Here is a 17,085-nt window from a genome sequence, read left to right as displayed (position 1 = left end):
TTGGACTGCGCCTCCGACCCCTCCTCCACGTCCTGGGCAGCCTCCTTCCCTGAGATCCGCCCCCTGGCTCTGGGAATCAGCATCTGGGAGGCCGGCTCCTGCTGCCAGTCTCTTAGACTGAAGGGTTGCTCTTCGGCCTGGAATCCCCGCCCCTTTCCCCCTAATTGATATTATTGGAGTGTGGAGCGAGCGGTCGCTCTGCAGTCGGAGACTTGCAGACAGCAAATACGGTGCGAACGAATTGGAGGGGGAGGGAAAGGGGAAAAAAAAAAAAAAAAGGAAAAGAAGGGAAGAAAAAATCCAACAAAAACCTAATACGGAGGAACGGGCCTGGGACTGCGAAGAGGAATTGATGCTAAAAGCGAACCCAAACCCACTTCCGAACAAACCGCATTTAAAGCTGATCCCTTTTGAGATAATTAAGATAAACCCTCAAACCTGCTTATGCACCATGGTTTTTCAAACTCGGTACCCTTCCTGGATTATTTTATGCTACATCTGGCTGCTTCGCTTTGCACACACGGGGGAGGCACAGGCTGCAAAAGAAGGTAAGGCGATAGGGAAAGCAAAGTTTGTTCTTACTTAGCTATCTATTTAGCTGTATCCTCAGTGCGAAATGGTTCATCTGTAGGATTAGGAGACTAGCTGCGTACAGCAAATACTCTATGCTCCTTCCCTCCCCCCCCATAACCCCGCTTCCCAATCCCTTTCCACCCCTGTAAGCGCTCCCCGCTGGAGAGAGGCGAGCGGGATCGCTCAGAGCGCCCTCCATCCATCCCTGCGCCACGGGCTGAGCTGAAGAGATCTCGGGACTGGGTTTTTTGGCTTGCACGATCTGAGGGGAAGGATCGGAAGGGAGTCTTTCTGAACAAGCTATTTTGTTAGCAGTCTGGGGAGGGTCGAAGGTATGCGTGTGTGTGTGCGTGCGTGCGTGTGCGTGTGTGTGTGTGTGTGTGTGTTCGGCAGTGGACATTGCAGCCGGAGTTTGGTCGGGGACTTGAGCGCGCAGCCCCTAGTGTTTTAGCTAAACCGCTGCCGAGTTCCTGGAGTCCGGTCCTTTCCCAGAGGACTGTGGAGACTTCTGTAAAATAATCAAGATCGGGCCCCTAATAAAGTCTTCACTGCCGATTCAGATTGTTGCCCAGGCCCCTACTGTTGGCACACAGCAACCGGGATGGAACAATAACACTGAAAAGGTGAAGTAGTGCATAGAGAAATGAGGCGGCACACTCAGACGCCACACTAAACGTACATCTCCATTCACATACAGTAGCGTTACCAACCCAACGCTTGGGTAAAAAATGTATATTGTCTTCCCCTCCCCTTTTTAAAAGCTCATGATACCAGGTGGGATGGATGGGTTTCTAGGTGAGCTTGCATAGTTTTAAATTGAAGAAATCCATGAAAAATCAACTGCCCAAATTCTTCCCTTTACCCCGCCCCCACTTATTTCTGGAGTTGAAGCAGTCAGTAATCAAACCAGTCTAAGTGACCTGGGCCTAGATGTCTGTTTCTGTCAATGCAAAGAGATGGTCTCATTTAGCCAGCCAGCTACGTCTGTGTGTGGTTATATTTTTCCCCTTCTTTGAACCATTGACAGGAGGTAAAATACCTTTCTGTGCCTGTAGTTGGAGCTGGGGGGAAAACTGTCAATTAAAATGCTTTGCTTCTGAGCACTATCACATCTCATTCTTTTCCAGGGGGCAATTTCCAAAGTTCACCTTCAAAGGATTTAGAAGCATTTATATTACTGAGATTAGAAAATGCATTTAAAGTGAAGGCGGAAACCAGATTTGGGGTGGTGGTGGTATTTGTGCGTGTGTATGTGGGTGTGAGAAGGGGCAATGTGTATCTCTAAAGAAAACCTGCTTCCTAGAGACTGCAGAGAAATCAGTAAACGTGAAATTGACACTATTTCACTAAATCTATGAAAACTTAAATGATTATTTTCTCTCCATTCTCTCCAAGGATTTCCCAACCTTCTTTCCCATTCCTTCCTCTCCATCCATCTGACCCCCCCCCACACCCTATCCCAATTTAATAATCTGCAACCTGTGCTGAAGATACATTCATTAAGCAAAAGGGACCCTAACCCTCAGCTAAGCAGTCAACATACTTGTAAAAGCGCAAACCTGTTTAAGACAGAAACCGCAATTAAAAAGGAAAACAAGTTCTCTTTGAAATGAACATTTAAAGACTGATTCGCTGCACTATATACCCTTTGTATTGAAATAACGGGATGGGGAGGAAAAGTTTGCACAGAAGGCTGGAAGGTACTCAGGCGCACAGGCACACACACACTTCCAGCAGGAGTTTAAGCTATAAATATCTGTATCACTAGGGGGAGAGGTTCCTGTGGCCAGAAATCCTGGTTTTGTTCCGCTCCCCTTCATCTTTCCCTCCTACCCCCAAGATCCATGGAGAGATTTCTTATTTTAAATTCCAATGCTATTTCAGGCCAGAATGCAAAGGGTTTTCTTTGGGGGGGGGTGAGTTTGAGGGGGTGGAAAAGGTGAGACATTCTTGTGAAGGGAGAGCTTTGATCCTAAAGTGTCAAGATTCCCACCGTGCGGGCTATAAATAGGTAATAATAATAAATGATCGAGCTTGAGGCGTTCCCTGAACACCTTCCTCCCAAAAGGGCCTGAGTTGGAAAACCTATTACGCAGGTGCCCGGTCCTCCCACTCGGTCACCCTGAGGAGTTAAGGGCAAGGGGACAACGGGGCTGGGATGAGCGTTATTTTCTCTTTACCCTTAAGTGTGAGAATGTGTGTGTGTGTGTGTGTGTGTGTGAGAGAGAGAGAGAGAGACACACACACACACACACAGAGACAGAGAGAGAGACAGAATTCCGAGTCTGACGCTTGGAGGCGAAATGCAGCTGTTTCTCAGCAAACTCCGCCTGTGCTATTCACTCAATGAAGACACTTCCCCAAAGCTTTCCTCCTCCCTTTCAACAACCCCCACCTCGCTCCAGCTCAGGCTTCGAGTCTTCCCCTACCCTCCCCTTTCCCCTCTGCCAGTGTGGGGAAAGGGAGTCCTTTCGTCCTAGAAGCCCCTTGCTCAGGCCACTGACTAGAGTTCTGATGCTCAAGCCAGATCGAAGGGCGTCCACTGCCCGCCCCAGTAGCCCTTTTCCCCGTTCCCGGCGTCTTTACAGTCCCGGGAACTCTAAGGCTGCCGCGGGACAATTGCAGCTTCCCTCTCGTTTGCCTCCCGCGCCTGCTCTTTTCCGATTTGGGTAGAGGGTGTGTGTTGCCCAATCCCAACCCGCTCTCTAGGTCTCCAGAGTGTGCTGCCGCGCCCCGTGCCAAGCACACCTCCCCGCCTTCCCGAAGCTGAGCGCAGTGTGAGTCCCTGGGCTCCGAGTTCCTGTGCGCTCCCCGCCCCCCACTTCCGAACCGACTGGGCGGCAGGTTCTGTGCGTGGCTTGGGGTGAGGCCGGCACTCTATGTTCTGAGTGGGCCGAGAAATTGGGCGCTAAGAACTTAGCTGGGGAGTGGAACAGCAGGGGCAGATGGATTGATCACTTTAGAACTGCCAATTAAGCTCCACGGAGGATTTCTATGTTTAAACTTAAATGTATTTTTTTATTTCGTGCCCCCCCTTCCAGTTTTTGAATCACAACAGTGCTCTAGAGTGTAACAGAAAGACTTAAAAATGATGGAAAGTGCTACCTAGCAATGTTCCAAGAAAAGAAGTGAACGAGTTCAGTGATTTTGAACTTAAATTATTGTGCCACAGTTAAAACATGGCCCCCCCAACACACACACACAGTTTTATCTCTGAGGCAAAACATCTAGAAATCTTACATTGCTTTACTGCCTTCGATTTGAATTGCAATGGATAAAAATAAAGTCCACTGTAAAAAGCCGAGTTTTTAAAGACAGTACCAATTCCCGGCTTCCAATTGATTAAAAAACGTTTTAAATAAACATCCAATTCTGTTTAGAAGCACTGGAAACATTCAAGGTGCATATGCACAAGGAGCTTGCTTTCAAGGTCTCCCAGAAAATGAGAGATTTACAGTATCAAAGTAGCTAATTGTATCTTAGAAGGGATGGCTGTTAGATATGCAGGGAGGATTGACTTTCTCGAAAGGGTTAAACACAGACAATTATGTCTTTCTCAGTGTAAGTTTCCCTTGCTTTCCAAAATTGACACGTTTCTTTTAGCATCACCTAATAATAGTACAATACTAAACTCCATTAGAAAAGTCCGTATTGCTCTATTAAAATCTGAGAAAAATGCTTTTTCAAATCACACGTTTTTACTGAAGTAGATGTTAAACTTTTTCCTTTCTTTTTTAAAAAAAGACAATTGAAAGTTCATTCATTGCTACTTGAAGAAAAGTTGGTTTTATTACAGAAAATGGATTCCTACTACTAAGAACACTTTTTTAAAAAGTGAAAAATCACATTTAAACCCAAACTTTATAATAATAAATAATCGGGAGGGTAGGTCTCATAAAAGGAAAAAGAAAATCAGTAAATAGCAAACTTAAAGTTTGGTATATCTAATATTTCTTATGTATCCTGTATTTTGTCTATTATCTATCTAATCTGTCTATGTATTTATCATCATACATATCATCTATGTATTTATCTTTGTATAAATGTTTGAATCAAAATTGTGATTAACATATGTTCTAATATTTTTGATAACATAAATTACACTAAAAATTAGCCAACAATCACAGTTGTCAAAAAGTAGCACAAAATTATAATTAGGTAGATGTTTTTCATGACTGGATTATGTCCCATTAAAAAAGGCAAGTGAGAGTAGTATTTTGAAATTTCACAAATGAAACATTGTGAACGATTTCTTTAGCAAAACTTAAAAGTCATTCAAATATGTATGACCTTTTTTTCAAAAACGGTGAAGATAATTTTTATTTTTTTAACTTAATGATTTTGTCAATTTAGCTCAGCTTCTGAAAAGTCTCCATGAAACAATTGTTCCAGAACACAATGAAAAATTAATTCAAGTGGATTGAGGGATGTGTTGAAATTATCTTATGGTATTTAAGTACATTATATGCTTTCACAAAATGTTAAGGCCTCCAGATTTTATGAGTCTATTGTTAACTATGTAATTTTAAAGCCCATAAAATGTAGAGAGTGGAAACCAGTTCATGCTACTACTGCTGCTAATTTTGTTATTTGGATTTTTGATATGAAAAGACCACTCCAACCTAACACTATGTTTCACCACAGGGTGCAATATGAACATTTTTTTTTTCAAAGTAAGTTGTGCCAGCTTTGTAAAGTGATCATTTGGACATGTATGCTTGTTTTGTGTACCTGTGTATGGCACACATATGTGTATAAACTTATGTGAAGTTTTCTTGTTCACCTTAACCACACAATTTTAAAAAAAAACTCGTTAAAAAGTAATGTATGTAACATTCAGAAGGGACATTTTCTTTTTCAGTACTTCTGCTGGACTCTAAAGCACAACAAACAGAACTGGAGTGGATTTCCTTTCCTCCCAATGGGGTAAGTGTTCCTTCCTATAATATGTGTGTGTATTGAAAACTTAAAAAAAAAAATCTAAAGAATAAAATTCACTTTTTCACCTGAGGAAGTTATTTACATACCTAAAATTATTCCTCAGCTTCCCTTAGGAATCCTGACCAGTGTAGAAGTTTAATTTGCTGAGTTTTCTTTTTTGGGGAGGCCATGTAGAAGGGGAAGAGAGAGTGTGGGGCAGGCAGGGCATAGTTAAAGCAAGCTTCATGGTGGGAAAAGAAAAGTTCCCCATAACTATGGACTGTTGTGTTTCTACTGCAAGAAGAATCGTACCTCAAGTTACAGACTACAAATGCCAATTAATTACAGAGAACATTCCCTACACAAACTCACTTAAACCTCTTTAGTTGCTTTATCTTTCTGCAGTATAATCACCAGGTAGGCTGTGTATAGTTCACAGTATGGGATCTACTTCCTTCTTTTTAGAAACATTTTTGACATCTCTCAAAATTACTTATAAAAGTAACTTTAAAAAATCTGAACTTGCTGAATATTTGGCATATGATTTTTCATAGAGCATGTCATTTGGAATTTTCCAAATTCTTGTAATGTCACACCTGGTGTTATCAGTTATAAAAATTTTTTTTTCTCATTTGTCCCAAGGAATAAACATGTGACTATTATATAGTAATTGCCTTCTCCATTAGATATGTACAGCAAAGGTTTAGAAAAGATACTTAAATGTAAAACAGCCTTACAAAGATGCAGACCATATTATGTTTCACATATCCAGAAAGATATACTACCTATTTAAAGTTATTTAAATAGCCATGTCTTTGGTTCTTACTTTACTTGTGAGAGAGGGCACATTCTTTATCCCTTGAGGAAGAAGGTTCTAAGAGAAGAGAATATACCCCATTGTTTCTAAGTTAATCTTTGGCACAGTAAGAAATCTGGAACCAGAAGAGCGTGAAGTATGAGTGAGGATGTAAAAGTGTAACAAATTCAGCAAAGGAGAAGAATGAAAGTCTAAAAGAGTCTTTTAGTTTAAAAGTAACATCATAAAATCAATACTGCATGAACTGGAAGTCGATTTAAGACGTTAGAACATGCATAATGAGACTCTGTTTAAAATATTAACACGTTTGCTTAAATGAAATTGAGGGATTAGTTAGAAGAGGGTGGTTGTCTACATTTGAAGTACTAACTTTTTGCATTGATGTCAAAGCATTTTAAAGATAAAAGAACAAAGCAAAGTAAGAATTTGGTCATTGTGAATTGTAAATCCAGTGCTTCCTTGAAATTGAGGTGTCCTTCCATAAGTGAAATAACATATATTGTAAGAAGACATTTAAATTAAAAATGGAACACCTTTCTTTCCAATGACAGATGCAACCCATTTCCTACCATCCATCAATTAAAACAAATAGAGATAGAGGAGGATTTTTATCTCTGATAGAAGGAAACTGATATATGATTGCAATATATCATCCATGTAATCCACACAATGATAAATTATGACTGTCAGTGTTATCTTGGGCTCTAATGGCCATCTTATCAACCCAAAATATCTAAGTTAACGTTTAACTCTTTGTTTTGCTTTTGGAATGCCCCTGATAATATTAGTAAAAGAGAATTAAAGATATTCAATTCAGGTAAAATGAAATGGTTCAGTTAACCAGAGATAAGATTTCAGTTTTTCAGTGACCAAGGTGCTCCTCAAAATCTTAATAGAATTATTTTGTGAAGAGAATTTATAAAAGCAACGGATGCATACAACAAAACTAAAATAATTCTCCCCAGGGTCTGAAAAAGTGAATTTTAAGAACATGAAGTACATTTAACATAATATGTAATGGTATACAACTTTATTTCCATGACCTTCATTTATTTACAAAGACCTATGGATCCATAATCAGGATACTTAGGAAGTAAACTCCTAAGGAGTGGATAATTTTCACATTAAAATTAACAGTAATAGTTTCATTGATGTAAAAATTGGGCTTTCATAGAGAAAGAGGGAAAAAATGATTCAACTTTAAATGAAACTAAGAAAATGAATCATCAAATTGACAAGATGTGACATAGACTTTTTAGAAGTGTTAGTCCACCCTGGATTCTCTTACCCCCAGGAAACAATGGTGGTGGGAATCTTTGTCCTTTAAAGACACAGTTTTTATTTACATTTTAAGTAGGCCTCTCTCTCTCTCTTTTCAGTTTCATTTAGTTAATAGACCAAAATCTGCACCTGCAAGTGGCTGACTTTGGGTACATTTGGCTGTGTGCCTTCCAAACAGATGATAAACAACTATCTGAATCAAGGCGGGAATAGGCACACTTTCAGCTAATTGCAAGTTTAGATTACATTGAAAAGTAAGACTGGAGATGAGAAATGTGAACCTTGCTGCAGCTGAGGACATTTAAAAAACTATTTAGGCATGTATAATAAAATCATAGCAAATATAATATATTTCAATTTTATAAAGAGGACTTGAACTTGAATATGTAGTCACCTTGGAGGCTCCATTAACTTCAAGTAGTACACATCTCTCTCAGTAGTGCTGGTATTAAAATTGTAGGAAGCGTGGTATTTTAGTATTTTCAACAGCAATGTCCACAACACTACCAAAAGTTTGATACTAATAATGTCCCACATCTAATTTTCTGACATTGGAAAAGTAATGTATATATAGCCTAGGTTGTTGTCATACAGGAGTGTGAAATTATATCTGAAACCGATTTTGATATGCACCTTGATTAAGATTACCAGAGAAGTAAAGTTTCAGAGACAAGGTACCCATCTCATTGGTTGATGATGATGATTTTAAAAACAATGGAGTGAAACCTCTTTTTAGCACTGGTTTGAGAGGACAGCATGGTGCCATGAAAAGAATGATAGAAACAGAGTTAGAGGACATGAGTTTGAATCCTGACTCAGCCTCTATACACTCTCTCATATGTGTTGGTATAAAAATTACATGAAGTGCAGTTCTTCGAATTTTTTTACATCAATGCTTCGTAATATTTATAACATTACCAAAAGTTTGATAGTAGTAATGCTCATAACTGATGTGAGTTTGGGCAAGTTACTCACTTCTTTGAACTTTGATTTCCTCCTTTACAAAATGAAGGAGCTGGATTTTATGACCTCTAAAATATCTTCCAAGTTTACCTCCATGATGCATTGACAGAATTGCAATTAATATTATTCATGGCTTAACTATGTTTAATGACTTTTTACTATATAGAGTTACTATATAGTAACTATATACATGTCATATAAACATGTAATAAATGTGCAGCACACATAGCATTCCATAATCAATAACCTTCAGAAACTTTGAGATTTTATGAGTCGAAGTTTTTCTGTTTAGTAACACAAAAACACATACACACATTTATATCTAATATATCACATATATAACAATATACATATATTACAAAAACACCTACACACATACATGGATTTATGTTCTTCACTGTGGTAGAAAAATGGCTAATTTTCCCATTTTTTTCCTTTCTTTTCAAAGCATCTTGCTGAGTGTGATTGGGTCTCATTGGTATGCCACATACTTTTGATTATCTTTTGAGGATTATTCATTTATAAAAGATGAATCACCAAATACTTACTTCCAAGTCAACTATATTTATGGTCACATGGGCTTTATGTGCAATTTTATGCATAATGTGGTGATGAATGAGTAGTCCTTTATGTGTTTCAACCTACTAATACTTTATTCCAAAAAGCATAAAATATTATGCTTCCAGATGTGCCAAATGAGACACAAAATATACATGCATGCCAAAATATTCTTAACTTTTCTTTCCATTTTTGAGAGGAAGTTTAGGGACTACGTGGACACATAATGTGTTAAAAGAACCATCAAAAACTTTTTTTAAGCATATGTGAATTTCATGATATATTAGTATGTGTACCAGGTTATTTTAATAGCTCCAAATCCTCTTTTATGGGAGTTTGCACATTAAAACAGAGAACAAAGGCATGCATGCATGTCTTTATTTTATTTTTTTTTACATTTTGCATTACCAAAATAGAGATATTAATGCAAAACATACAAGGTATTTATATCTTGTAGAAACAATAATATAAACTATTCTGTTGTGGTAGTGTAAGCACAGATTAAAACATGAATTGCACTGTTTGTTTTGGGGGAGATGGGAGCTACCATATCCCTTCCAAAAATCCATATTGCAATCCTGCATTAAAGATGTGTAAGCACCCCTACATAAAACATGTTATTTTCTTTTTCAGTATAGCTGATTTCTTTTTTGTTAATTTTACAGTGGGAAGAAATTAGTGGATTGGATGAAAACTACACACCCATACGAACGTACCAGGTATGCCAGGTCATGGAACCTAATCAAAACAACTGGCTCCGGACTAACTGGATTGCAAAAGGCAATGCACAAAGAATTTTTGTAGAACTGAAATTCACCCTGAGGGATTGTAACAGTCTTCCTGGAGTGCTGGGAACATGCAAAGAAACCTTTAATTTGTACTATTATGAAACAGACTACGACACTGGCAGGAATATAAGGGAAAACTTATATGTAAAAATAGACACTATTGCTGCAGATGAAAGTTTTACCCAGGGTGACCTTGGGGAGAGAAAAATGAAACTTAACACAGAGGTGAGAGAGATTGGACCTTTGTCCAGAAAGGGATTCTATCTGGCCTTTCAGGATGTTGGGGCTTGCATTGCTTTGGTTTCTGTCAAGGTGTACTACAAGAAATGCTGGTCCATTATTGAGAACTTAGCTATCTTTCCAGATACAGTAACTGGTTCAGAGTTTTCCTCCCTAGTGGAGGTCCGAGGGACGTGTGTCAGCAGTGCAGAAGAGGAGGCAGAAAACTCTCCTAGGATGCACTGCAGTGCAGAAGGAGAATGGTTAGTGCCTATTGGAAAGTGTATCTGCAAAGCCGGTTACCAGCAAAAAGGGGACACTTGTGAACGTGAGTAGATAGATCTTTTTTTCTTTCTCCTTTGCAGTTTTTAACCCCTTGCATCGAACAAAGTCGTTAAGCCACCCTAAGGGTTTGAGCATGTTGGTGCCTCTTTATTTTAAGGAGTCTGATTGCATAGACTTTTCTTCTAAGCAAAATTGCTGTTGATCCAACTAAGCATTGTACATGATGGTCTATATCATGTCAGTAATAAATATTGCTGACATAGATGTTAAGTATCCAGGGAGAATTTGCCTGATGTTTGACGTGAAAGTTGAATGATTTAAAGTTTGAAATAAAAGAATTCAAAACAATTTTCAGACAGAGCAAAACTAAGTAGGGAAGGAATTTTTTCACTTTGCAGTGAGGGATGAGTAAGGGGTTAGATGCCAGGGTATCAAATGCAACATTGATTAACATAGTTGACACCTTTCAGTTACGTCTATCTTCAAGTCTTGAGTTCCATCATCATAGCTCATATAGCATATGCTAGTTATAGTTATTTAAAGCTTTTATTGAATGGCTCAAACTTTATTCCTATTAGTAATATGAATATGTGACAAAAAGTCCAAGGATATGTGGTAATACGAACTTTTAGCAATTTTATTATGAGACCAGAAATATTTCAATTTCTTGCATCCTTACTACTGTATAAACTCTTCATCATCTCCTTTACACCTGTGCCTCTCCTCAAGAGAGATGCTAATTTTATAGGCATTTTTTACATAAAACAATTTCAACTGAATCTTTAAAATGGAGAGTTATTAAGTTTATGTAGTATCCACTGAAATAGTATAATCACATTTTTAATAATTTTATTTAAATTATAAATTATGAAATAGAATGAACTTTTAAGTAATAATTAGCAGTATTTATGATACTTGAAGTATTAGCTGGATATTTAGTGGTCAGTGCCTCAGTTTCCTTTCCATTCAGCATGAAATCTCCTCATCACTCATGTTTATTATTTAGTTGATTGTAGCTAACAATGCCTGAAACAGAGAATACTAGAAAATATTTTTCATTATATTTTGGTGCTTCCTCACATTCCCAGGACATTCTAATATTCCTCCAGGTATGTGTTTCTGGCCTTCCCCAAGCTACTTTTCCCTGACCATATGACATTCTGCCAAAGCAAAAAAAAATATGCACACGTATGCATACATATATGAATATGCACATGCATATAATTTATACATACAATGCACAGAGCTAGAAAAAAAATCTAGCAAATATATTGAGCATTTCAGAAGGATTACATCTTAACCTAATAACAATTTTATATGTGACCCATCATTTCCAACTTTCTAGGTTTTTACTTAGTATTTACTTCAGATGGAAATATACTTGGGAGTGAAAGGATGGATTGATTTCCTTGCAGGTTTAGAAGTTTCTTTGAAGGTCCTGTCAAGGGTCAAATCTGTTTACCTACTTTTCTCTCTTCTTTACCTTAGCAAGGCTTTAGATTTGGCAGAAAACTTTTACAGATCCCACTTATAGAAGAAAACTAAAAACTGATCAGGATTTATTGGGTAATAACAGTGCTTTCCTGTATGGTACATATAGGGAAAATTCTTAGTAATTTATCAGTTAAACGAACCGAAATGTTCTCTAACCATTTGTACATGTTTTTCAACCTAGTCCCTTGCAGCTCAAAGAGGATTCAGCAGTAGCTATCAGTCTTTGCAGAAGGGGAAGCTTTCAGAATGGACTTGAGAGGGTACAGGACAGTCACTTAAAGCAAAGTGTGGAACTTGTTTCCTATGTAGAGGAGGAAAAAGAGCAAGAGATAAAATAAACATGCGTTAACAAATACACAATGTAACTATTTCACAAATAAATCATATTCTCTAGCTTAAGGAAATAAGAAATTTGGGGATACTACACAACTGAAGTTTAGTTTTTTTAATAGAATTTGTGCTAATAATTTGTGAAGGAATAGAAATAAAAGTGAGTAAAGACCTCTTGAATTATTGAGAAATTAACTTGTATGGGGAGGGATAATCCAATAACATTTTATCCGACTGAAAATTTCATCTTGTTAAATGTCGCAATATGAAAAGTACTCACATTTAATCATCTTCAAGTTCAGAATATTGAAAGTCCATTAGTCTACTAAAATCACTGTCAACACAGAATAGACTCAGGAATTGTAAGAAAAACAACAACAACAAAGAAAGTTATTACTTTATTGTTATCTAAATTAATTCTGCTTCAAAATAAATCTAAGTATTAATGGTTATATTCATTAAATAAAACAAAAACCACTTAAACATATTACGAATCAAGAGACAATATACTTGATTAAAGAGCAATTTTAAAAATATCATTTGATAATGACAATTAGCTTTCTTAATATTTAACCTTAGTGCTGTTGACAAAGAAATTAAATGATAACTTATACTTGAGTATGGCCCTGTGTTCATTTGCAAAAAACACTTTCCTCTTTGGCCCAAGTCCAGTGTCATTCCTAAGAAAATACTCTGCTCTGGAAGGAGTCCAGAGCCTTCTTTATAGTATTTCTCCTGTTTTCTTTAAATGATCCTGTTAAGATTTTGAAAACAAACTCCAGTCTGATGTTGAGGGAAACTAGTGTGTTTGAGAGAGGATGGGAGTGAACCCTCAGTCAAATGAAGGCTGTTAGCAGCTTAAAGTCAGATTGAGCAAGGCAGTCATCTTTTGATTGCTGCCCCTGCAGACTGTGATGCTAACTGGTCTTCTCTATTTTGGAGGATGTTAGGAAGTATGACAACTAGGAAGTCACTGATAGGCGATTCAACTGTTATCTTTCTTTTCAGAGTAACCTATTAGGAGGAAAAAATCCTTTGTCTATACGTTGAGACTGAGGTGTTGTGTCTTTATACAGGGCACCCTGATAAGTCACAGAAGCATCAAAGTACATTAGTATGGCCAAAGGCAAATCAGCTATCTGTTACACTGACACCTTCTATAATATTAGATATTAATATTTAATCCACTCACTTTATAGATCCAATTCCTTAATCTTTTTTTTAAATGATCATAATTCCTATCATTTAGGAGAGGCAAAGTGGTATATAAGGGGAACAGCACTGGATTTGGAATCAGAAGAGGTTTTGAATTCTAACTCTGCAACTTAGCATTTGTGTTATCTTGGGCAAATCACTTCACCTTTCTGGGCTTCTGTTTTCTTATCTTTAAAATTGAGAGTGGACTTCTAAAGGTCCACTTTAGCTTTGTATTCTTAGTGCCTACCTGTATACTTATGTCAAAAGTTACAATTTAATTTAACCAAGAATTATTAGGATCATCGATCATATAGTAAGGGCTAATGCAACTCCATGCCACTCATTTTCCCCATGAAGAAATTGAGGCCCAATCAAGTGACTTACCCAGGGTAATATATTTTCAAAGTGGCAAGGTTGACTTGAACTCAGGTCCTCTAATACTAAATCCAGCATCTTTTCTACTGTACCATACTGCCCAATGTGATTAGTAGTGTCATATCCCAATGTAACCCATTCTTTTGAATAAGTATTATTCTGTCCCAGTGGATAGGTTATTTCTCTACCTATACGCTTGATAATGAAAAGACTAATTAAAAATGCAGATTCTCATACTTTTGATACAGAAAACTATTTCTTAAGGTTATTATAACTGCAAAAGTCAAGCCTAACTTGGATAGATTTTTGTTATTTTAGTTTCAGAAGAACCAAGGTAGTCTAACCTAAAAGATAGTCTCATAGTGTGATGCTCCAAGTAATATGTTGAAATTTCCTTGTATGAATATCTGAAATTAGAGATGTTCTGTTTTGGGATATTGTCTCTGCTTGTGTTACTTTGTTGATCATGGTTATCCTTAGATTAGAGATAGGGACTTGGCCTGGACCTGTGATATCCTTGCTATAGGGAACTCCCAGGTGAAGGAACTTCCTCTGTGAATTCAGGTCAGCACATTCTCTGAAACTTATAGTCTAAGAGTTGCCTAGGGTACTGGGAATTTTAGTGAATTATCAAGGGTTACACCTTGCTTTGTTGTTGTTCAGTCACGTCCCAATTTTTGTGACTCCATTTGGGGTTTTCCTGGAGGAGATACTGGAGTGGTTTGCCATTTCCTTCTCCAGCTCATTTTACAGATGTAGAAACAGAGGGAAATGGAGTTAACTGACCTGGCCAGGGTCACACAAGTAGTTAAGTGTCTGAAATCAGATGTGAACTCAGGTCTTCCTGACTCCACACCTAGTGCTCTAGCTACTGCACCACCTAACTACCCTGTAGTGAGGTAAAAAGTTCCTGGGTACCATTAATATTCATGCAATGTCAGGAGATGTTGATCTAGTTCGTAGCATGTTAGATGGGAGTGCATGGGAAGGATTTTTATAAAACACATGGTCAAGAGTTTTACAGGCTTGGAGGGGTTATCATCTGTAGTGTTGTAGAGGTGGAGAATTTGCATTAGTGAAACTAAAGATCTCATTAATGGAAATCCTGGATGCAGAGCTCTATGTTAGGCCAGGGATATAAAGATAAAAAACAAACAAAACAAACAAATGTTAAGATAAGCTTCCTGCGCATAAAAATCTTCCAGGCCAGTAGAAAATTTTAACACCTTACATGTTTCACTTTAAAGGCTTTTCCAAAACACCTTCCTCACAGTTGCTTTGTGGGGTAAGTAGCGTGAGTAGAATTATTTTCGTTTTTACATATAGAATAAGTAACTTTTATATATAATTTTTCAAGTTCATATGTCCCTTTATGTACCTATCATATTTGATCTATAGAACAAGCCTGAGATGTAGGTATTAACAGAAATCTTTAGCCCCATTTTACAAATGAGGACACTGAGGCACAAAAAAGTATAAATGATTTAACCAGGGTCATACAACAAGCTGATTGGGATTGGAAGGAGGGTTTGGAAGGAAAGTTATTTAAAGTTATTTCTGACTCCATTTCTAGCCCTTTTTTCATATTATACTACACAGAGACAATAAGGAAATGGAGGATGACAAAGTTTAAATAACTTGCTCAAGCTCAAAATTTTGAAAGCGACGTACAATGTTCTGATTTCCTGACTCCATGCCCACTATTATGCTGCCTTGTTAGATGGTGAAAGTAAATTCATCTGGATAAAAATACTGTGGAAAATGTCCACAATTATTTGTTCCCACTCTTATAGATCCTAATTAAAGAGAAATTGTGATCTAAATAGATATTTCATGTATTTTAATTTCACTTTTCTGAAATATTTAAAATTTGTCTTTTTGAGACTTCACATTTAAGAAAATCAAAAAATTAAAAAGTATTCCTCACAATAGGACCCCCACCGCAATACTCCAGTTTGAATATCAGTAAACACATGGATTATTTTGCAATACTGCAAAATATACTTTTAGAAACCTTGTTTTTGGTCCCAGGGAAATGTGATTCTAATTTATAGTTTCCGAGGTGCTCAGAATCTGATTTTTATTTAATGTATGATATGACATTTTGCCATATGATATAGTGTGTCTCAAACATATAATCAGAAACAAATTTACTCAATTTAACATTTTGAGCCAATTTAGATACTGTTCCAGTGACTACTCTGTGCACAACATTTTTTCTCTTATATACTTAAACATCATTTTTCCTTTATGTGATGGTCCAGAACATTTAAGAATCATCATCATACATTTCACATATGCCAGATGACTACATATTTTCTCCATAATTCACAAGAGTTGCATCTCTGAAAAATATTATTTTTTGTACCCCAAAGCCTACATATATAGCCGTATGTGCCTGGACATTCTTTTCCAATTTAAGAAATTCCATTCCACCTCCTCCCCCCACCCCCATTAGACTGGGTTATACAAACTAATTATCCTCTTTATAGCCCATGGAAGTAAGTCAGATACTTTTGAAAGACATATTAACTCTTTCAGGTCACTAGGGTAACAGTTAATAAATTGATCTGGCAAAGTATGCTTATGGAGCTGTGAGAATCTAGTTCATATAAATTAGTTTTTATTGCATGATCTAATACAAAAAAGTTGGCATGCAGTGTGCTTGGATTGAAAAAAATCTGTTCTTTACTGACTTTTTTTTTGTTTCAGAAGGGTATTTCAAAATATTATGAGCTACCAGAAAGTAGATAACAATAAAAATACCTATGAAACCATATGGCAGATAATACAGGTGTACCCTGATTTAGAGACACGTATTTGATTTGCTGCTGCATAAATGCAATTTCAAAAACGTAAAGGGTAAACACCCTCCTTTTATAATAAAAAGTTTAATATGTCAAATTTTTTGCTGCATGGCCTACTTAACAGGAGCATAGTTCTTCTGTGTATTTCAACCACTGTTGAATATAGCATATTTCTTGTTATCTTTTGTCAAGTACAGCATATGAATTGGATTGGCACACATAAGAAAACTGCAAACAAGGAACACCAAAAGTGATAAAGGACACTGCACTGCCTTTTAAAAGCAAATCTAAACTTGAAAATGACAAAACTGCCTTCAAATTTGTAGCATAATAGGATGGGAAATGAAATGAGTTTTTCAATTTTCCTGAGCATGAGCTTTTTAAAATTTATGAACAATTTTGTAAATAACAGGGAAAATACCACTTTTTTTCTCCTTCCAATCAATGTGAAACCTTGCCACATTTTGAATTTTCTTAA

The 17,085-nt window shown here is 37.0% G+C and overlaps 1 protein-coding gene across 3 annotated transcripts in view; it reads left to right on the top strand.

Moving 5' to 3' along the window:
* Window positions 1-284: 284 nt before the first annotated feature.
* EPHA7 (EPH receptor A7) overlaps window positions 285-17,085 on the top strand; it is a 214,045-nt gene continuing 197,244 nt past the window's right edge. For all 3 annotated transcript variants that reach the window (XM_027856378.1, XM_027856370.1, XM_027856360.1), the window contains exons 1-3: window positions 285-548; window positions 5,435-5,499; window positions 9,778-10,447. In XM_027856378.1, the coding sequence (XP_027712179.1) occupies window positions 353-548; window positions 5,435-5,499; window positions 9,778-10,447 (931 nt within the window). In that variant the 5' untranslated portion in view covers window positions 285-352. The remainder of the gene's footprint in view (window positions 549-5,434; window positions 5,500-9,777; window positions 10,448-17,085) is intronic.

This window comes from Vombatus ursinus, unplaced genomic scaffold, assembly GCF_900497805.2.
Source record: "Vombatus ursinus unplaced genomic scaffold, bare-nosed wombat genome assembly UNPS02000582.1, whole genome shotgun sequence".
Classification (NCBI taxonomy): Eukaryota; Metazoa; Chordata; class Mammalia; order Diprotodontia; family Vombatidae; genus Vombatus; species Vombatus ursinus.
The sequence above is the reverse complement of the archived record's forward strand: the minus strand, read 5'-3'. Positions and strand labels throughout refer to the sequence as shown.